Source organism: Rhipicephalus sanguineus, chromosome 10, assembly GCF_013339695.2.
Source record: "Rhipicephalus sanguineus isolate Rsan-2018 chromosome 10, BIME_Rsan_1.4, whole genome shotgun sequence".
NCBI classification, from domain to species: domain Eukaryota; kingdom Metazoa; phylum Arthropoda; class Arachnida; order Ixodida; family Ixodidae; genus Rhipicephalus; species Rhipicephalus sanguineus.
The window spans coordinates 4,877,133-4,898,939 of record NC_051185.1 but is presented as its reverse complement, the minus strand read 5'-3'; the positions used below and the strand labels follow the sequence as shown (position 1 = coordinate 4,898,939).

Genomic DNA, 21,807 nt, shown 5'->3' with positions numbered 1-21,807 from the left:
AGTGGTCCCGCATAGCGAACGAGTGGTAGTGCGGCACGTTACGGCCGCATAATATTGAAAATGTACGGTTACATGATCGCCAACAGCGCTGCACGTCGGAGATGCACCAGCAATAAATCATACGTATTGGGGCGCTCGTCGCATGCAGATATCGTGCCTCCGTGTACTTACGCTGTTTATCGCTCCTCTCGGCAACGTTTTTAGCGATACGAAGGCAGCAGAAATGTGGAAGACGAGTTATATTATGCATGATAATTGAATCGCTTATATTCGAAGTTTTCGAATATTCGAAGTTATCGGATATTCGAAACTTTTCGAATACACGATTTTCGAATCGAATACGAATATTTCGAATGTAATATTCGACAAATAATCGAAACTTTCGAATATTCGCACATCCCTAATTTTAGCGCGATAGCGATAAAGAGCTCGTTTCGCAGAAATTCCGGCGTCGGTGGCGGTGTCTTTGGTTGTGAGCGAAAAATCGGTGTTGTCCGTGAGCGAAAATTCGAGGTAGATGCAAATAAACAAATAATAAAATACCTTAGGTTCGAGTGGGACCGGGAATTGGAACCTGCGACCTTTCGCTCCGTGGCGCGATGCGTTTGGCCGCTCGGTCACCACGCATACATCCTCTAGCATACTAACGGCGAGCTATTTATCTACACAATTTAGCGTTGGTGGTACGCATATCTCGGAGGTTTTTCAGCGGCTTGACTATCACGGATGTTGGACTACCATGGATATTGGAGCCGGAGGGCGTCCGCACTTCGGCTTTCCTTGCGGCACGGTTTAGGTCTCCACCGACAAGCGAAGCCAGGCTAGCGATTAGGAAGGCGATACAAACATATTCTATTTACTCTGTCGCGTTCTACTCTTGAATGCGAAGCTCAAGCGTCCTCCAAGTTTTTGTTGCCCTCCATGTGGCAATGATTTACAGCGTCAACTGCCGAGCTTTCACCCCCTTAGGAAGAAACCTCTTGTACCCCCCTCCCCTCCTCCCCCCATTTTTTTTCTCTAAAGACGATTGTAGGGAAGAAAGGATCCCTGCAGATCCCACACATTGTGGGAATCGGTGTTGTGAGGAATTGCATACGCCGCATTTTAAGGCGAAAGTATCGATCTATCTGTCTATGTTTCAAGGTCGTGTAAGGTCTAAAAATTACGGTAAAAAATCGAAAAACACATAAGCTGCGCATCTACTTCGATCGTCCACGTCGTCTTAGATGAGACGCGTGTCTTGCGGCGATTGCCCTGCCAAGCATTCGCCCGTGCGATTCGGCGACGGCGTGCCAATGGTTGTCGCCACTTAACGAAAAGGGGGGAAAAATCTAGGGACTTTAGTGTATATATATAAACAAAACTCCTTGATGCGCTTATGCGGAAAGCATTAAGGCATTCACCTTCAACAAAACACCGGGATTTATTATTAGAAGGTAGGCTTATCGTCGAGAACCTCCCTGCGATGTCTGTCTGCACCTCAAAAGCTCGGGATCACGTGACCAAAGCAGTAACGTGACGGACGACGTCATACCACCGCTGCACGATATGAATGAAAGGCAAGGTTCTGTCTGGCGTTCCACAAGCATCGCTCCTTTGCCAATATCAGCGGTTGGCCCGTCAGCACTGTGGAAGCTACAGCGCCCCTTAGCCAACAGGAAGGGCGAAAATCCCTCGCGATGTATTCATCCGCGCCGCATCGTCTGCTAAGCGTCCCCATGGCGTCTGCGCGCCCGCGTTGGGCGTGTAAAGCGCGCAGACGGCAAAAAAAAAAAACAAAAAAAAAACACACATTTGCAACTATCGACGCTGGTGCCGTCCGCCTCGAATTTATCACGTCGTCGTCGTCCGCTGTGTGGCCCGTAAGTTCCAAACTGACGCTTGTATCTGCTTTAGATTCATTCCTGACGCTTCAACTGCAATCTAGTGACTACATTGCGTTATTTTCATGGACAGTCATCAAATCCTCGGCACAATAGGCTTAGCAAGCGTGGATAAACAAAAGTCTGATCTAGCCAGTAACGACAAAACGTACCTGATGCTTTCTCCTCATCGTGAGATGGCACAAAGCGATCATTTCACCATTTATTTCTTGCTGTCAGCGCCGCGGGTAAGCAACAAGCGCAACTTTGGATCGAAGCGGGCGGTCCCGTCTGCATGGGCGCTGCCATGTTGATTTGTAACCACAGTTACCGGCGGTTACTGATACAAAAATTAAAGAAATACGACGTAAATGCGATGAAGAATAAACATATCGCGCATTAATGTGATGTAACACGTGCTAAACAAAAGCGCAAATGTCTCAACCCTGCGAATTCCCGTAGCTTTGGTAGTGCTGAACAGTAGCGGTGAGATGGAGTATAGCTATGCCGTGCCGCTTCGCGGTTTTATTCACTGGCGTAGCCGGGGGGGGGGGGGGGGGGGGCACACCGGACCCGTGCCCCCCCCCCCCCGAAAATTTTGTACAAAATGACACTCGACCTCACTTATCTGCCCAGACCCAGTCGAATCAAGGAGGTGCCCCCCCCCCCCCTCCCCCCGCAAAAAATTTCTGCCTACGTCACTGGTTCTATTTTGTCAGTGTCACTACTGCCACAGCCAGGGTAGACAGTTCTTCTGCTCTAACGATGACGTCATGTGGAACGTTTCTGCTCAGATCACGTGACCCCAATCTGTTGAGAAAATAGGCCTTCCCCTTCTTCGAATTGGCGCAGTAGCAAGCAGTCATATTGACCTGTTGTTACAAGGTGTCATAATTTCTCTATGGGGTACATTTTAGCGCAAACTGTGAAAGAAAGCACGGGAAAAGAGTAGAGGAAAGCAAAAAGGTCGAGCGCTTTCCTCTACTCTTTTCCCGTGCTTTCTTTCACAGTTTGCGCTAAAATGTACCCCATAGATTTCAACCAACTCGCCCAGCAACAAGTCTTACTCAAGTATAATTTCTCTATTGCACAGTCTAACACCCTGGCCATCTTTATTTCTTCATACAGGCCTTTCTTAAATGTGAAGCATTTCTTAGCGAACCTTGCAATTTGAGCGTTTTTATCTACGTATCTATCTATCTAGCCGCCTACGTCTGGGTGCTCTCGTGATTGCCTCCTTAACTTGGTGTACACAAAAATTGGCATGATAGGGTAAGAGGATTTTACGAATGTGACTGTCGGGTCATGACATGAATAACGTGAAAATCCTGTCGCGTACGTCGTCAAACCCTTTCCTCCAGACACGTGAGGCACATACCCATTTACCATGGGCCGCAGTGTACGGGTATGCGCTACAGGCGATTGAAAGTTTATATGTACCCAGGAACGGCGAGAAACGACATTGGTAATTTAAATGCGAGAGCGTTAAGAAAAATCGACATCGGCAGCGTTGACCCGACGAACGCAAAAAATAAAAATTAAGATCCCAGCAGGAATCGAACCCAAGCATTCTGCATGGCAGTCAGCCATACTACCACAAAGCCACGCCAGAAACTGCTTTTGAAAAGCCTATGCAGGCGTAAAGTCGGTGCAACGTCAATTGTGGTTGTGGTGCTGGCTATCTAATTTTACATGAAAACAATAAACACTACATATGTACTCCTATGATACAGGCGTCATATCAGGTTAACGCGTCTGTGGTTCCAATGTTGGCTCCGCTTTTATAGCAGTCTAATAAACATTACATTTGTATTCCTATGATTCGCAAGCTATATTGAAGCATTGCTCTACCCCGGAGGAATACATTAACAAAAATTACACGATATTCACATGATTGCACCAGAAAGTGCACTTCGTTTCGATAATATTAACGTATGTGCTCTAACGTGAGTGCCGACGTTAGGTCACACCATAAGTTACCCTTTAAACGCCAGTGTTGTCGACGTGCCTGGTAAGCCCACGATGTGCACACAACTACTGCACTTACAAAAACACGTCGATCCGCCTCGTAACGCTTGGCTCAAAGCCATAATATACAGCATAAAAGTACTTGCTGACTGCTTCACATGAAACAGATTCCCACAAGGCGTGGGATCTGCTGAATTTTTTCTATTACATACGCTAGCTGTAACGACTTTGGTTGTATCAATGTGTTTCCTGCCATTTTTCCTCCAATACTTCTAACATCTGCTAACCTCAACTGATGACCAACTAATACTTCTATCCACTTCGAATGCCATAGCCTCTGAAAGGTGGACTCCTTCTAAAGGTCTTGGTAGAGTGATTGTATATGCTACCAAAGGCAGCATATGCAGTAACTCTAAGGCTTTGCTGGGTGGATACCCTGCCATACCGGGATGTTCACTCGACATGACGCTCCATTAAGGTAATGAAAATAATCGTTTAATAGTGTTTTAGCCTATCATGCTAAAACTATTAAAGTAGATTCTAGAGGAAAATAGAATAAACATTTTAAATCACTCAACCAATCAAAATCACACATTCAATTTATTCAGCACTTCTGTACACTTATAATGAGTTGTCTGTTGCCGCAACATTGTGCCTTCAATTAAATTGGAAGAATATTAAAAACAGATGATGGCTACTATTAACATCTCACTTAAATTTGCCAGAATTAAGAAATTCTTCGAATGATCATAGCTCCTGTATGGTGGAGCAGTTACTTATGGTATGTCCTGCTTTCACACTGCTACGTGGCACGCATACCAACCCAGAGAATTTATTATGGTACTTAGAGAAACCTGGTGCCACTGTCTGTGGAAGTTTCACTATGGGCACTTTACCACCAAACAAATGCTGGGACATAGCTCACTCGATCAATTTGTCTTGAACATGGCCTGCCCTCAAGTATGGTCATTACTGTGTGATTAAAGCTTTATTGATACTCATAAAATGTCTTCGGTCTCCAAATTACATCTTTCAGTAACATTTACTCATGTACAGTACAACAATAAGCAGAGAAAAGTGGCAACGCACTATTGAAACATACAGCACATAACTTTTTTTCTTCTTGAACTTTGAATAAAAAGAAGAGGACGCCGGCCAAAAGAGGATAAACGATGTATTTTGATGTTCCGGCACCTCAAACAGGATCCTTATTCACAATTTTGTGAATTGGCTCCCGTTCAGGGTGTTGAAACGTCAAAATACATTGTTCATCCTGTTGTGGTCGGCGTCCTCGTTTCTTTATTCAATGATTCTTCCCGATCAGATGAGTGTCCACCGAAGCCTTGAGTTCTTCTTGGACATTAACGACACAGGAATACTGTCGACGTGAACAAAGGTCATCGAAAAAAAGGGGGGAAAGAGGGGGGTCTGGAGCGAATGCTTAAAGGGACACTAAAGAGAAAGACGATTTTTCGCATATGAATAAACTGCTCTTTCACAATTCCAAAATCACAATGCTTGCCGCAAGAAGACACTTGGTAAGTGAGAAAACGCACAAAAACAAAATGCGCGTGGCGACACTACCTTGAAATTCCCACACCAAACTTCGTGACGTCATAGATTTTGAGGGCATTTACTAGGTCCTATGTAATTCCTAGATAGTGAAAATGAAGCACACTGTCTTCCATGAGGGCCATAGACTTAATGTACCAAGTTTCAGGAAATTTTGTTGAGCCAATGTTGTCAAAATACGAAAAATACACTTTGAAATCCGTGACATCACATCGGGTAATTTTGGCGCGAAATTCAATGAAACTTTTATTTTCTTCTCTATTAATAAGCCTATGATGGTGAGATTAACGACATTACAGTTCTTAGAGTACAATTTATCAATCTAAGCCGACTCATTGTTTCACTTTAGTATCCCTTTAGTGAGCACTTGTTCCCAAGCCACAGCATGTCCTCTTTTTGAAATGTGCATTTTCAACACATCTCTCGCTCAACCACTGTTGACTGTCTTCCACGTAGTACCATTAACATTTGATGCTATCTTATGTCTATTCTCCAGCATGAGTGCTTTTTTTTTGACGAAGTGTTATAGCATAACAAAGAAAAACCATAACTGAGTTCTGCATGCTGTTTGAGTAGAGAGACAACCACTGTGACAGACACCAGGCGTATCTTCAGGGTGTCCTTGTTCTCGCCCCCATTACTGGAATCCTCATGCAAACAACAGCATCGCATTACCACTTGTCCCTCAAAGCAACAGAAAGACTACCTCCTTTAAGACTTTGCTAGGAAAAAATTCAGTGGCAAGACTATGGGCTCCATCAAACACCAAAGTGAATTGGACAAAAAAAAAAGAAAAAAGAATAGAGCCATCACAGTAAATGGTATTCATGAGCCTTGGCCAACATTTCAGTGCACAGACAATAACAGATGCTGGTACCTGCATACGTAATCATGCAAGGTAACATTCCAAATACTTTGCACATCATGTAACACTGATGAGATCAAACGCATAGCCATTACGTTACAGCCGCATGTCGAAAAAAGGCAGAAGTTCAGGGAAAGATGGAAGCTTGAAGAATTATAAATTCATCAACACGGAGTGCTGCTGGAGCCGACGTTTCGGCAAACGGACTTGTCTTCTTCAAGGCTGCAACTGATGGAAACCCAAGTTTGCAGCCTTGAAGAAGACCGCTTGTCGAAATGTCGGCTGCAGCGACACCCCATGTCCACGAATTTTTCATCTCTTCAAGCCACATATAGAGAATGATGAATGTATTAAATTAGTTGTTCTAGCAGGGTCATTAATGTGCTAGGTATGAAAAGCGAATTTATGGGACAACGCTGAAATTTCATTATTCTGCAATTCAATTGCTCAGCCTTATTCAGATGTGCCGAGAGGACGGATGACAGATTTTAGTACGGTACTGCAAATACCACTGTGCCTCTAACACTACGACCAAAGCCAGATGACAAGTTTCCAAGCTTGCCCGATCCTTGAGCAGGCAAAATACAATTGGTGCCTAGCCAAGGTGTAAAACAATTGTGCTAAAGTGTCTAAATAAACTGTGTTGACTTCGCACCACAAAATTGTGAAAACAGCTGCTACAAATGCTCAGTTCATGAACATCTGTCACCTGTGCTATTTTGTTTATGATAACGATATCTGTAGACTAAATGTCATCTATAAAAATTGCTGTTATAGGAATTATTGTTAAATTTAATCACCTTTATAGTGGTTTTAAGCGTTAGAAACATGATCTGATTATGAGGCATGCCATATTAATTGTGTCCACCTGAGATTAATGGCGTTAAGGGTTAGAGGTGCTGACAGGCTATGGATAGAAGCGTGGAGTGCTTCTAGTTCGAAGCACTCTTCAATGAAGACATCTCAATGTGCATGCAGACTGTAGAACACATTTCATTGTATGTTTAAATTGCTCAGAAGAATTTTCAAGGCATATATCTCTGTATAGTCAACTAGTTACAAGTCAAATACTATGTACAAAACGAAGCTTGTTATATGCTGGGTCAGTTGTCGCATGCCATTCTAGAAACACGAGATCCTCGACCTATTCTTCTTAGCTGATGCACAATTCCAGGCTCTGACCAATAAAAGCACTGGCTCGGCAATTATTTGTAACCACTACAGCACCTTGGTGCACAACACTGCAGTCATGGCCATCCAAATGATCATGTTGTCACAGCCTGCACACACTCAAGGAAAATGCATCTCCCATAACAATATACTAGCACCTCCAACATCAACAAGCAGCACACATGGGAAACATCACATCAGTGGTCATAAAGACATGTCAACATCAGCGCGCTTACACTTGTGTTTGCTAGAAACATCTGCATGAAAGTGCTTGCGCAAACAAATGCAGTGACCTTGCAGGAAACATGCTAACATATAACAAAGAACATGAATTGAACAGCACATGACTGTTCCCATATTATGTTTTATATTAGAGTGTTCCCAGGCTTCCCTGGAATAAATCTATGCTTATTATGAGCTGCAAGCAGAAACTAGATTTCATTTTGTACGTACTGGAAGTAACATTCAGCCAAAATACCCATTCTTTCTCTCTGTGTTTCAGAGCTTCACTTTCACTTAACACGTCTACACAAAATGCCCTTGCATACACTGTTGGGCAGTGATAAAATGCCTGCATTTTTTTCTTTTCATTTGGAGATTCCACCTCCATTCCTATATGTCTGCACTAGTTTATGCCACGCTTGTTGCCGGTCAGCAAGAATTGCCCAACAATTACGCAACAGACCTGCTTAAATCATGCAAGCCATTGCAGCAGCTTAGGCTGCATTTCAGAGCATGCTGGCACTAATTACAAGAGCGATGTTGGTGGCAAGCTTTCGGTAGATTTCCAGAAGTTCTGAGCTGCCAAGTAACCAGTTTGAATGCAATGAATGCTCCGACATAGCAGCGCTTTCAGAAAAACTTCAATTGCTGGCAAGGCTTGTTAATAGTGGAAGTCTTATAGCCACCCTTCCGGATGAGGCACTCTTATTGCTTTCTGCTATTACCAAGCCTGGCAAATATTTTTCCGAGGAGGCACCTAGCTCTCCAGGGCTAACGCGGCTTGTCTGCAGACAACCATCTGGGCACAATGCTTCTTTTTATTTGCAAGTGCCAATCACTCTACGGAGAGGCTCACCAAAGTCCGACACAAAGGTGTGTGTGCCTTTGTGGTGAAGTCCTTTTGCCACCTCATCGGCACTGGCAACACAGGCTTGAGTTCAATGCTGCAGCCTCTCCAGGATGGAGAGGGGAACACCGTCTCTTGCGAGCTGCCTCGGAGGCAGGGTGGCCAACCAGGGAGCAGCTTGTAACAGAGCCAGCCAAGAAAGTTCGAGCAGGCTGGGCACCGTGAGCCACATGGACCAGAGGCTGTTGCAGCGAGACGTGCCGTCCACAGCCGTTACACCGCCAAAGACAAACATCTGGCCACTCTCAGTCACGGCTGCTGCGTGGAAGTAGACGGGACTCGGCAGAGAGATGGGCAACCTGCGCCACTGCAGGGTCGGCAGGTCTAGCCTCCACACATCGTCGAGGACCCGCGTACCGGTATGGCCACCACACACGAAAACAGCTGTGACAGAAAAACAAAAACAACGAGGGAGATTCTTATTTGTATGCTGGTCCTTTTGCAATAACAGATTAAGCAATGACCAATTCTCAATATTCGACCAGAATCAATATTTTTACTGTGTCTGGAAGGGCCCCAGCATATCTGACAGAAAAGAGTTCATATCAAGCAATGGTATCTGCAACATAAAATCTCGCAAGCTGTGCCTAATGGCAACAGCATGTCTGCCTTTCTTCAACATTCGTCATTTTTTCAAAGCAAGCCAGATGAGACAAATGCAAGTAATCACTGATCGCATCTCTGCTTAGACATAGAAAAAAAAAAAAAGAAACCCTTCAGGAATGTGCAGAGCAGTTAAGGAAAGCTTTTAATTCTGTTTTACTAGCAGAACAAATGCCTACTTACAGTTGTGGTACTGAACACTGCTGTGGCATCTTCGCTTTGCGGGAAAGCCTGCAAGTATCAAAAAGGAGGGGGTGTGACGGATGGAAAGGACAACAACTTGGATGAAAGGAGGCTCAACCAAATGTTCACAAATGATGCAGTATTTTGTACAAAGTGCAATGACGGATAGGGGTCAAGCACCACTGATGTCACTTTGCTGCTGATAAAGAAGAAGACAAAAAGCGTCCCGGCACTACAGCTAAGGCTTGCACTTGGTTAGGCCTGCTGGACCTCTATGACTGGGCTTGCTGCTAACATCGTCAAGCAACCCCATAACAACAGTTCAGATATAGGTCATTGTAGTATATGCCCAATTATTGAGGCAACTTACTCTGCAGAAATTATGCTTCATGGGTGAATCGACAGCTTGTAAAATAGTTACTGTGCATGCATGGGCAGGTATGTTTTCCGCACAAACAGCACAGCCTAGACCGCAGACTAGCCAACAAACTATTGTTTCCATTCGCCACTAATCCCCTCCCTTCTTTTATTTCCTTTCTCCCTCTCTCTGAACACGAGGGAACTTAACAATAAGGTGCAACATTCCTGCAGTGTGTTTTGAAAAGCCTTTGTGCTGCTCCCACACCTTCACTGGGATGTGGAGAGGTGAACATGCTTCGAGTGAGAAAAGCAGTCTGGGAATGCGAGGTTTTGTGATAAAACATTCTTGCAAGAAAGCCAACTCCAGGCGTTTTCAAAGTGTACGCTAGGAGGTGCTCACTGTTTTACAAAGTGTCAATAGACCCTTTTCATAGTCTGCAAATGTGCTTTCCTGTGCTGCATATTCACCCAACTAATGGTGGCACCTGTCGTCCTTCAAGTGGAGACGACGTCCTAATCTGACGTCCTGGGACTTGTCTATGAAGCGCGTTTATGTCGAGAGAGTCCAGTCTACATTTTTCGCATCATAGCGCAATCAAATTGCGCTTGAACATGCTGTTTCCAGTAAGTGACTAGCCGTCATTAGTAGGGCTAACTGTATTGCAGGAAAGCTAGCTTTACAATTATGAAAAGGGTCTATTCTAATGCAGAAGACAGTTTACATAAAATTATGTTCAATAACCAATATTTCTTTTTTTCATATCATTTGAACTTCACACAGAGGGCTGAAAAAGTAAAAGGGGAAAAGGAAAAACAATTAAGTTTACTGCATGTGACATTTTCTGGATTCCATAAAATTGTAGTACTTCATATACAAGCAGGCAATAAGTGGCTAATTCCTGCTTTTCTTAAATTTCGTAAAAAGTGACAAGGGCAAGAAATACTTGCTAGTTTTCATGAATAAAAGAAGGCAACATCAAGGCAAGATAAGAACTACCTCCACCTACTATAATGGCCGGAGAAATTTGGCAGCATTAGTAATGCTGCCAACAAAGTTGCAGTACCGCGTAGTCAGAGGTTTTTTTTCTAGATTTCATGTTGCCAAATTTCTGCCCCATACTATATGCGGATCCCAAGAATTTTCAGCCGGAATTCACAGTTCCGGTTTCGACGTTGCGCGGCGCTATCATCATCATCAGGCTTATGTAACAGTCGCCATTGCAACCATTTGGCTTACTTCACGATGGCACTGATTTTATGCCATGAAAGGACCGCGAAAGCACTACTCGGCTGCTTTTAAAAGAAAGGTGATCTCAGCTGCCGAAACCATTGGCAATTGTGCTGCGGAGTGGCAGTTCGGCATGAACGAGCGAAGCATTCGCGGTTGGAGGAAACTGAAAGAAGCCCTCTTTGTGTGCAGCAACATAATAAGTTTCTGGGGTCCGAAATACGGAGCCTTTATCGATGTTGAGCAGGAATTGACAGACTTCGTTCAGAAGCAACGAAGGATCACTGGGGCTCCCATCGATACTCATGCTCGACGCAATTCGGTGTCACCTCCGTGAAGCGACTGCTGCGCGTGTCCTGCACAGATCTCGTCATCATCCCGGGAGGCATGGCATCCCAGCTGCAGCTGCTGTGCCTAAATAAACCATTTAAGGACCACATCAAGCACCTGTATGGAGAGTGGATAAGGTTCGGAGAGCCATTTCTGCTATCCGAACCGGACGGCTGGAACGAGCCTCGCCAGTGCTACTTTGCATATGGATCACCGAGGCTTCGGCCTGCATTCCCGAGGCGCTCGTTTGTCGTGCCTTCAAGAAGTGCTCGATTTCAAACGCCTGTACTAAGGATGGATGAGGTGCTGGGGGAGGACATCTCTGACAAGGGAATTTCGGAATGAAATGCGCCAGACGACGATGAATAAGTGTGTGAATAAATGTATCCAGTTTCTGTTTTCCTTGGGTTATGTTTGGGTGAAAACTTATTTTTTTCTCATGTTTGCTATCCCCAAAATGCACCTCGAACTATATGCGGGTCTGAGCTATACACGGGTTTTTATCGTAATTAAAATTCCATCCTCACCATGCCGCGGATCAGGTGCTGTAAACAGGGCCTCCCACCGGAGAGTGTTTGTGTGGAATGCTGGCAGCTTGCGCAGGGGCAGACTGTCATGTGCCGTGCCACCTCCAAGGACAATGATCCGATCCTCATAGACGGCAAGTTCGTGACGATATCTGCAAAGAGTGCAGAAATGCAATGCTCAGAAAGTGTAGAATTGTAGAGAAGCCCAGACACAAGCAAATGAACCTGCTGCTCAAAACCAAGCACATGTTAAATGCACAACAAGTCACAATACTGACTGGTGGTGGTAAAGTGCCACCGAAGTATAGAACACGGACAGCGAGAGACTTGCCATTGGAGACAGTCATGGAAAGAGTTTTCAGACACTTTTAACTGTTTCAACAAGCCAGCCTGTTTCTTTTGTCACTACCGCTGGGCAGAAAGCTCGACAGCACAACTTGAACTGTTCGTTTTGAACAAGTTGCCCATTACTTTCAATTGAAAAACAATGTTGCTTGCTTTGGAAAAAAAAATAAGCAAGGAACACAACTGCTGTGCAGAGGCTAAGCAGAGACAGAGGACAGGCAATACAAACAACACTCACGACATGCACACATTCTTATTTGTTGCTAATTAACCACATCATGAGTGCTCATTCATCCACTGAGTATGTTGCTGAGGCCAGACATGCTGTCTACAGAGCAACGTTCCCAGCCACAAAAATGGCAACAAAAAGCAAAGAAGCCTGATCACCTTCGTGTGGGCTCATATTCGCAGGGGAGACGCTTCCACGTGAGGTCATCTAGGGACAACCGATGGACTTCCATGGAGTATTCAAAGCCTGTTGTGCCGCCAAGGACATACAGGTAGCCATTATGACAGCACATGGCCTAGAACGAAGTGGAATTGCGCACCACATGTTAAGAGTTGTAAGTGGAAAAAAGATTCTACAAGAGAAACAGCTAGAAAGCTCCAATATGCGCCAATATGTCTACCAGGGAAAGCTACATATAGCCTTGCTAGACATTCACAGTCCTAAATACAGTTGCGTACTGTGTGAAGCATGGAGGCACCTCGTAGAGAACTGCCTCCAAGTGAACATTGTAAAACACCACTACAGCTTACCTGTCCATACTGTTCGTAGGGTAGGTCGCCACTAGTTGGCACATGGTCCCAGTGGTGGCTTCGCAGGTTGAATGCATAAAGCCGGTTGGAAATTCGCTCCCCAAAGGGAACTCCTGTGCCTCCATACACCAGCATCTTGTCATGGTGCAGCAGAGCTGGTCATGGGGAAAGGAAAAAGTGGCATTGATTACTGTCTACTGTTGTCAAGGATGGGGTTCTGTTCAAGGAACAGGTTAGTCTGGACAAATAAAACAGTACAACCAGTAAACATATAATCTTTTTACGAAGAAAACGTGCAAAACTGCAATAAGCAAACACTCAAAATTCATAATCTGTTACAGTTAATAATGATTCTGATCACAACTAACACAAGTTAATGATTCTGATTCATACCGATCTCTGGCAAAAAAAAAAATAGGCTTACTTCATCTGAAGATTAGAACATAAGAACAATCGTGTAACACAAAAGAAGTCCATAAATTGGGTGAAAATATTCTAGCACGAAAAACGTGATACATAAGAAGATTTCATTCTAATTTTGTCCTAACGTTTCGACCAGGCCAAGTTTCCCATATGTGCAGTCTTCTTTTGTGACGTGATATAGATGGGGACATGACCCCTAGGAGTGTTATTATATATGTAATGTACAGAAAACTGAGCAAGTTGGTAGGAATTCATTATGCAGATCCGCTTGTTTGCCTTCTTTCCTTACACCTTTGCTTGTTGTGTGCACACTGAAAACTCTCCATAATGAGTGTTAATATACATCATTACTGGCTAAGGAAAAATAGTTGGTGTTTGTGAGTAAGTGGCATGCTTTCTTCACAAAACAGAAGGGCCTGCTAAAGAGTTACACAGTATTAACCTGTATTTGAGAAGTTCTACGAACAGTGGTCCTGAAACACAGTGGAGAGACTGAAAAGCTCAGAGAAAGAGGGAAATAATTCTGACAAATTGTGCCCAGTATTCAAGCTCCTGTCTCATTTTTACACCCATCAGTCAGCAGCTTATAGGGGAAAGTTACCACATGCATTACTGCGGCAACATGAGGCATTTTTAATTACCATTGAGCCAGGCTAGGAAGGAGTCAATTGCAATCAAACTTGCCTCGTGCAATTGGAATGCAAGACTCCCCTGGATCCACACACTAGAACGCAGCTGAAGTGGAGCACTATTCATGGATGTTTAGCCACAATCAAGTTGTTAAAGCAAACATCTGGGCTAGTTGGTTTGAGTAATATGACACAGTAGCTGCACTAGGGAATAAACACCACATGCTCTGTCTTCTTTATGTCAAACCACAATAAAGATATGCTGGTGTTAAACCAGCCACTTGTTCTTGTACCTGTTCCTTTTTAGTGAAAACAAATGGTCAGTTACATATGAAACTAGCTTCACAAGAAAAAATGTAAACGGGGTGTCGAGCTTTAAATTTTTTTTTTTCATTTATGGCAAGCCAAGCACGTCCCATTTCTGCACCTTGATTTTGTTGCGACAGAATCTTTCTCAAAAGTAATTAACTGTCCCTTGCATCATCGTCTGGCTTCTGTACCTCACTTGTTTGGGATAAAAGACAGTACCGATAAGCTGGAACTCCCTCACGAAATATAATGACTGAATTGGCAGATTTGTAAGCAATTTGCTGGCTACGAGAAAGTGAAGTGCACAGCGTCGCACCTATGCAATCACACGAATGCGAGCCTCATGTCCTAGCAGTGGCTGCAGTACACCTGTACTGATATTCTGGTCTTTCGGTGTGTTTCGTATAACAATGCAACTAAGTGTCAAGAGCCGCGCGACTGTCACTGCACGTGCAGTCACCATGACTCACCAGCGTGTGAGGCAAGTTCCGTCGGTACATTGCCAGTCATGAAAAGGTTCGTCCACCGCTTGGTGTACGAGTTGAACCTCCATAGCTGTCAAGAGACCAAGTGAATGCATTAGCGAGCAAAACGGATGAGCTGCGCTGCAAACAACGTCATCACAGCTAGCGTCGCTTTCAAACCACTACACAAGTATCCGACATAGGACTACAAAGCGGGCCTGAGTGACTGAAAACTACGAAGCGAGAGGCTAAATAAAAGAACGAATCTTCGCAGGGAACTGCGAAATCGAAGCGCCACTTCAGACGACAGTCCGTATAGCGCGAAGATTTAAGCACAGCGCGCATATTCACCTCCTTGAACAACGCACTGCTGGGATCTTCACCCGCGTTATCGGGGTTGTAGCCCCCGAAAGCATAGACGCTGGCACCGCTGGCAACTATTCTGTGACCACTGCGAGGTTTGGGCACGACTGGACCTGCACGCAGCAGATGTGTAGCACGACATCGAGTCACCGAATGAATCGCCGATACATGAGAACGTACCTGTGAGAACAAAAGCAAGCCACCTTACCTTTGGGTTCGACCACGTCGATGACCAGCGAACGGAAACAGAAACTCTCCGCCATGACGGTCACTCCATGTGGTTGTTGCGGAGCTTGTGGAGTTGCTGCATGGTTGCTGCTGCGCCGCCTCCCGCGGCGCCAATCAGCTGGGCGAGCGTGGGAAAGTAATGCTTTACTTCTCCTAGCTGCAAAATTAAGCGCCTAAAGTGAAAAATACTGCCGCAAGAAAAGATTCAATATTTACAACTTACAGCTTGCCTTGCCACCTGTCGACAATAAGGTAAACTAATTACGCATAAATTTTACAAATACAACTGATTTTTGTACTTGACAAACAATTTGCGGAGCGTGCCAGTGACTGTTAGTTTCTAGAGATTGGGTTCATGAAATGCTTTGACGAAAGCTCTAAGCCGCGAAAATGCAAAACCGTGCTCGAAACACGCACAAAAGTGCAACAAAAGGTTTATATCACGGCCGTTAGATGCTCGGGATATGTACGGTGTCCAAGGAGGCTCCATCAAATTTAAACTGTGCAAACCATGGTGCAAACCGCCTTGGCCGCCCTTGGGGTGGCAAGAAAGGCTTGCAGTAGTTGCAAGCTCAACAAAAGCGCCGTTCCTAATTTGGATGTTGTGTTCGTTCAAAAGAATCGCGGAGAAAGAAAAATACACCAAAAAGTGCTCATACCAGCCATAGTGTTTATCGCGTGTGCAACGGCGGCCTTAGGACCGTGACGTAATCGCCATAATCGTGTACGTAACGTTGGTAACAGCGGCCGCGGCCATCGCGTTTTGATCGATATCAGCTGTTTACAATGGTGCGTTTACTGGCTGCCGTGGCGATCGACTGCAGCAGCGTTTGTCGTCATGACTGAACATGTAGTTCTCGTTGTAATACGCGAGCACATCTGTCAACACTGAAGCGAGACAGCCTGATCATTCTCTTGCCTGACGCTGCTGCAGTGGTGCAGAGTGCAGTGGTCATCCGTTCGTTGTCGACAGCGCCGCAATGTCGGACACTTCGAGGGACCTGGCGATCCCCGAGGCCAACCAGTGCATGTACACCGCATGCTACTGCGAGGAGAACGTGTGGAAACTGTGCGAGCTGACACGGGCTCGTCAGCCGGAGTTGTTGCCCCACTGTTTCGTCGCCTTCGTGTCCAACCGCCGCCAAGCCGTGCCCATCTGGTGTCAGAAGAGCAGCTCGCGTGCCGACGGCATGTCAGTGTGGGACTACCACGTCATCTTTCTGTACAGTCCGCCACCAGGCCGCCAAGGACCCTCGCTTGTCTATGACTTGGATACGACGCTGAACTTCCCCGAGGAGTTCGACGCATACGTGCGAGAGGCATTCAGGCCGCACGCAGCCATCAACCCCGAGTTCGTGCAAATGTTCCGCGTCGTCAGCGCGGCCGAATTTCTGGACAAGTTCGCTTCGGATCGCTCTCGCATGCGAAGTGCAGACGGCTCGTGGCTGAAGCCACCTCCACCGTATCCCTGCATCCAGACGAACTCTTGCGATAACAATATCGATGATTTTATTAGCGTCGATGAAGCCGTCGGCATAGGCAAGGTGTACACGTTAGCGCAGTTCGTGCAGCGGTTCTCATAGACGCTTGCCGGTGGCGCAGAACAGCGAGCGTTGCATTTGCGTGTGTCTGTAGGTCGAACGAAACCGCTTACTTCGAATGCTTTGTGACCGAAGCACCCCCAAGACTTCAAGTTTTGCGCCGTCGGGAATAAACAAACGCTTTTGAATGTGTTACCTTTGCCATCTTAGCAGTTTAATTGATGACGATGGTGCGAATCCTGGCCGCGGCTGCTGCATTTTCGATGGAGGCGAAAATGTTTGAGGCCCGTGTACTTCTATTTAACCCCAGGTGGTCGAAATTTCCGGAGCCCTCCACTACGGCGTCCCTCATAAACATATCGTGGTTTTGGGACGTTAAATTCCAGATATCATCATGACGATGGTGCGTGTGCAACAGAGAACATCTGTGTGCACTGCAATCGTGCCTTTGTGCGAGGGCGGATGGGGGCGCCCCCCTCCTTCTTCCCTAATCATCAAATGGGGGGCGCCTACTCTGTCTCATACCTTTGTTTAGTCGGACCTGTCACTCCATCGTTTAATGTGCAAGGTTATGGCCACGCGTAATTTTTAACGATAAGGGTATAAGGGCGGCCGATCATCCGCAATCTTGCATTTTTATTTATTGGCGCCAGTATGTCCTACGGCATAAGCTAAATGAAGAGGAATAGTTCACTGTCCTGGATAACATCCAGGAGTGGTCGAGGACCGTGCGTCCAACGCGTCAAGTCAGGTGGTCGACCGCGGTATTAGTCAAGGCCGCGGCGTAGGTGTCAGGTGCGGGCCTTGTGAAGGCCCAGACAGGTTCCTATGTACTGTGGCTGGGCAACGCAGAAGGGGCATGTCCTTCGTGGAGGATGTGCATTGTATGTCCATGTAGCGCGGATGGCAGGAGTCAAGGCGGCGGGAGTTGCTCGGAGGATTTCATGCAAGACGGACGTATCCCGCGATGCCCTGTTCGCCCGCTCAGGACGTACTCGTGCCGCTGGTGGTGGTAAAAACATTTATTAGAAAAAAAAAAAGAAAACAAGGGAGGTATGCAGGCACTACCCCTTAAGGGGACGGCACCTACAAACAGTAGGTGGGGCTCCCTAGTACGGGACCCCATTGGCGTCGGCTGCTGCCTGGGCTCGTCGGACCAAGGCCTTTTGGGCCTGAAGGTCAGAACAGCCAAGCAGGGTCGCCTCCCACTCCTCCCGGGTTGGGTTGGGGATAGGGGGTATGGCCGGATTGGAGGGGCAGGCCCACACCATGTGGTAGATGTCCGAAGACTTCTCCCCACAGTGCGAGCAACTGCCGGAAAAGGCGGGGTCGAAGTGTTTTAGTGCTGCCGGGCACAGCATAGTGTTTGTGTACAGACGGAGTAAAAGCCGCACCTCCGCTTTACTTAAGCCTTTACACGGGCGTGGATAAAGGCTGTGGTCAGATTGGTAATACTGCACAATTTCGCGGAAAGAATAGACAGGATTAAATTCGAGTCTTCCTGATCGCGGGAGGCGAGTGGGAATGCCTGGTAAGAGAGCGCGCGGGCGGCGGCGTCGGCTGCCTCATTCCCTTCTAATCCCATGTGAGCAGGAGCCCAGGCTATACGGCGGGGTGCGGGGATTCCCTGATAGTCACAACGTTTCAATAGTCGATAGGCTAGGTCCGCGACACAGCCGTTTTCGATGTTCCGACAGGCCCCTCGCGAGTCGGAGATGATGGTTTGCGATGCGGGGTGACAAGCTGCCAATGCAATGGCGACTTCCTCCGCGTGTATTATGTCCCGGGCTCGGAAAGTGAGCCCGTTAACTGTTCGGTTCTCGTGGACGACAGCGGCCGTATACCATCCCCCATGGTGCGGGCCGGAGGCGTCCACGTAGAACACGCCGGATTTCGATCCATAATGGCGGGCCAGGGCTTCCGCCCGCGCCAGGCGCCCGCCATTGTGGTCTTCTTTTGTCATGTTGCTTGGAAGAGGGCGCACGTGGAGGGCGCATCTCCACTCGAATGGGAGTTGAACGCGATCTTCCGTGATGTTGGTGTGTTGGATATGTAAGCGGGCTAATAGGCGCCGACCCGCTACCGTCTTTGAGAATCGAGTGTACGCCCCGTGACGGTTGCCTCGTCCGCCATGCCGTGCGCCTCTCAACGACTGGGGCTTTGCCGCTCCATCGCCGACGTGCATCGTGCCTCTAGCCGATCGTGGTCCCGTCCCTGAACTCTTGTGACCGGCTCCCAACCCATCTTTCCTATCTCTTTCTTCTCCGTCGCTGTGCCCTTACTTCTATCCTTTTTTCTTTCTACTTTTCTTTTTATCCCCATCCCCCTACCCCTACAGGGCGCTTAGCCGTGTCGCTGATGCAGACAGAAAATAGCACCCTTTTCCTTTCCCTCAAGAACCGCTATAAGGCGGCGCCCACACGGCTCCTCCTCTAGGCGAGATTCTTGCATTCCAAGAACTGTTTACTTCTCGGAAAGCTGGGGACCAATGGCAGACCTTTGTGAGAAGCACGTCATCGCTTCATTTTCATTTTCGCAGCCATTGCGGAGCTTGCTTTCTTTCGGATTCGATCAACGTGGGGGGGGGAGGTGTTGCGTTGAAACTCCCCCTCCCTAATGGTGAATCTTGTGCACGCCTATAATTCCGGGTAAGGGCGGAAAACCCTGGCCATGCCAATGGTTGCACACACCTGGGCGAGTTTTCAGTGCTACGCGCGTTCCTTATGGCCCAACTAAAGTCCCTAGATTTTTCAGAAAGAACAGGGAAAAATCTAGGGACTTTAGGCCCAACCACAGTGAATGGCGCGAAGCTTGCCCCTTTGCCTAATTGCAACGATGTGAGGCTGAGGCGTAGCGTACAAATTCCCTCAGGAAGTGGGGGCCGAGTTAACTGTGTATTGACGGAGGCACACAAAATAAATCTGCCATTTTTTTGTGTTCATTGTGTGGCGCTTGTATTCGTCCCCTTGTGAGAGCGTTGGCCTTTCCTATTCTCATTGCTACGCCTTGTTTTGTTTGGATTGTAAGCGCGTAAGTGAGAAAAGAAATACTATAAAGAAGAGAGGAAAGGTTGTGTCGAAGAATGAATGCGGTAGGCTGGCTTTCAAGCACCGCGCAGCGGCGTAACCAGAATTTTTTTTTTTTTTTCTGTGGGGGCGTGTCCTTGATCCGAAATGGGGGCAGGCCAGCCAAGTGTGGTCGAGTGTGATTTTGTGCTCTGTGTTCCAAGGCAGAAAGACATTTCGGGAGGGGCACGTGCCCATGCAGTGTGCCACCCCCTGGCTACGCCCCTGGTGCCGCGCGTATTTTTTTATGAACGAATCCAGTTTACTCCGCGGTTCTTTCTCTGTGGGCGTTTTGGGGCAAATAGCAATGCCTTCTGTTCACACTAAAGTCTCTAGATTTTTACCAGAAGAGCAGGGAAAAATCTAGGGACTTTAGTTCACACTCCTGGTTTCTGGGCGCTCACATCTGTCTCCAAGCACTGGGTTCAATTAACGTTCGTTCGAAAGTACAATACATTATACCTAACAAAAACGGGCATTCTTACATTCGCCTCCATCGTCAACAAGGCATCCAAGTCGCGACTTTGCGTTCACCGCAGGCCCGCAGCCAGGGGGGGGGAGGAGGGGGGCTAGGGGCACGCCCCCCCCCCCCCCGCCTCCGAAGTTTTGGTGAAGTATGTATTTTTACCAAAAATAAATAACAAAAATAGGTGTTTTTCTCCACAAGTCAAGGTATTCAGCAAGTGCCCCCCCCCCCCCCTCTGAAAAAAATTCCTGGCTACGGGCCTGGTTCACCGGTATGCTCACCGTAGTCATCCGTCGCGGTAAGTCAGGCCAATAAAGTTACCATATATCAGAGGTCTGAAACACGCGGCCTGCGGACCTTTCAATGGCGGCCTGACCTGCGTATGACTGTCTAGGTGTATCTTACTTTACGAGTTTCTTGACGATGCATGCTTCCCGGCGCTACGTCGACAGGCTGGTAGGATCGCCGCCATGTTCGGAAGTACCTGTGCGAACGCCAATTCTCTTTGCAGAAGCTCCAGTCGAGAATGATTACCTGCGATCGACCAAGAGGATCCTCTCCGCGCTAAAAGTTAATTCGGACATTTCTCTTTGTAGCTGAGCGTTGCCAGGAATCAAGCCAGTGTGTTTAGAAATTCAGCAGTTATTATTTTGTCCTTCACAGGGAATAAAGTTTTGCGATTTTGTTAAATTATACTAGCATTAATTTCTCGCCTATTGCGATTAATAACGCCTTGTCTGGGTAATTAAACTACACAGACGGAAATGGTCTCAAGCATTTTCTTCTTTTGTGTGTGTGTGTGTGTGTGTGTGTGTGTGTGTGTGTGTGTGTGTGGCACCCTATATGCGGTCACCATGCTTGGAAGCATAACCGTGGAACAGAAACGCAATATTTGAGAATCGGCGTCCAGATTTTAGTCACTCTGGAGATTGGTATCGACATGTTTCTCGAGTCCTGACGCCAAATGCCCTTCGAAAATGACCCACATATGAAATATGGGAAATGCCTTCTTTAATATGGCAACGTTAGCCGACATTAGGTTCAAACTGGCGCCGTCCTGTTGTTTTGTGTGTTCTTGGTCCTCGTTCAATTTGAGCCAATACCAACTAGCTGAAAACAAGATCCTCCTAGAACACTTTGCAGGACTCGTATACAAGAACGCGCACATATCTAACTGGCTGTGTGCAGTCTCAATCGTGTATTTCCTACAGTGCAGCCTTTTCCCCTTGCCCTCCCGGTGCACAAGTTATCCGGCCACGTGCATTTCTGGATGACATTTTTGTCTTTGCCGCGCCCTTTTTTTTCGCTTCATCTCATTCATTTCGTCTGTCGCCGAATGTCCAGATGTGGCAATAGAAATTTGCCACTTTCGAACACTACGAGTTCGGAGAAATACGTCGCTATGTATACTCTCACCT

The 21,807-nt window shown here is 46.7% G+C and overlaps 2 protein-coding genes across 2 annotated transcripts; one reads left to right on the top strand and one right to left on the bottom strand.

Moving 5' to 3' along the window:
* Window positions 1–8,474: 8,474 nt before the first annotated feature.
* LOC119406874 (kelch domain-containing protein 10) lies at window positions 8,475–15,451 on the bottom strand. Its single transcript, XM_037673643.2, has 8 exons — window positions 15,298–15,451; window positions 15,078–15,202; window positions 14,733–14,817; window positions 12,902–13,056; window positions 12,530–12,666; window positions 11,798–11,949; window positions 9,353–9,400; window positions 8,475–8,950 (listed from the first exon to the last, which is right to left on the bottom strand). Exons 1-8 carry the CDS (start codon window positions 15,350–15,352, stop codon window positions 8,598–8,600), a joined length of 1,110 nt encoding a protein of 369 aa, XP_037529571.1. The 5' UTR covers window positions 15,353–15,451; the 3' UTR covers window positions 8,475–8,597.
* A 645-nt stretch (window positions 15,452–16,096) lies between these two features.
* Window positions 16,097–17,050, top strand: LOC119406875 (protein N-terminal glutamine amidohydrolase). Its single transcript, XM_037673644.2, has one exon. The coding sequence runs from the start codon at window positions 16,298–16,300 to the stop codon at window positions 16,898–16,900; it is 603 nt and encodes a 200-aa protein (XP_037529572.1). The 5' UTR covers window positions 16,097–16,297; the 3' UTR covers window positions 16,901–17,050.
* Window positions 17,051–21,807: the final 4,757 nt, after the last annotated feature.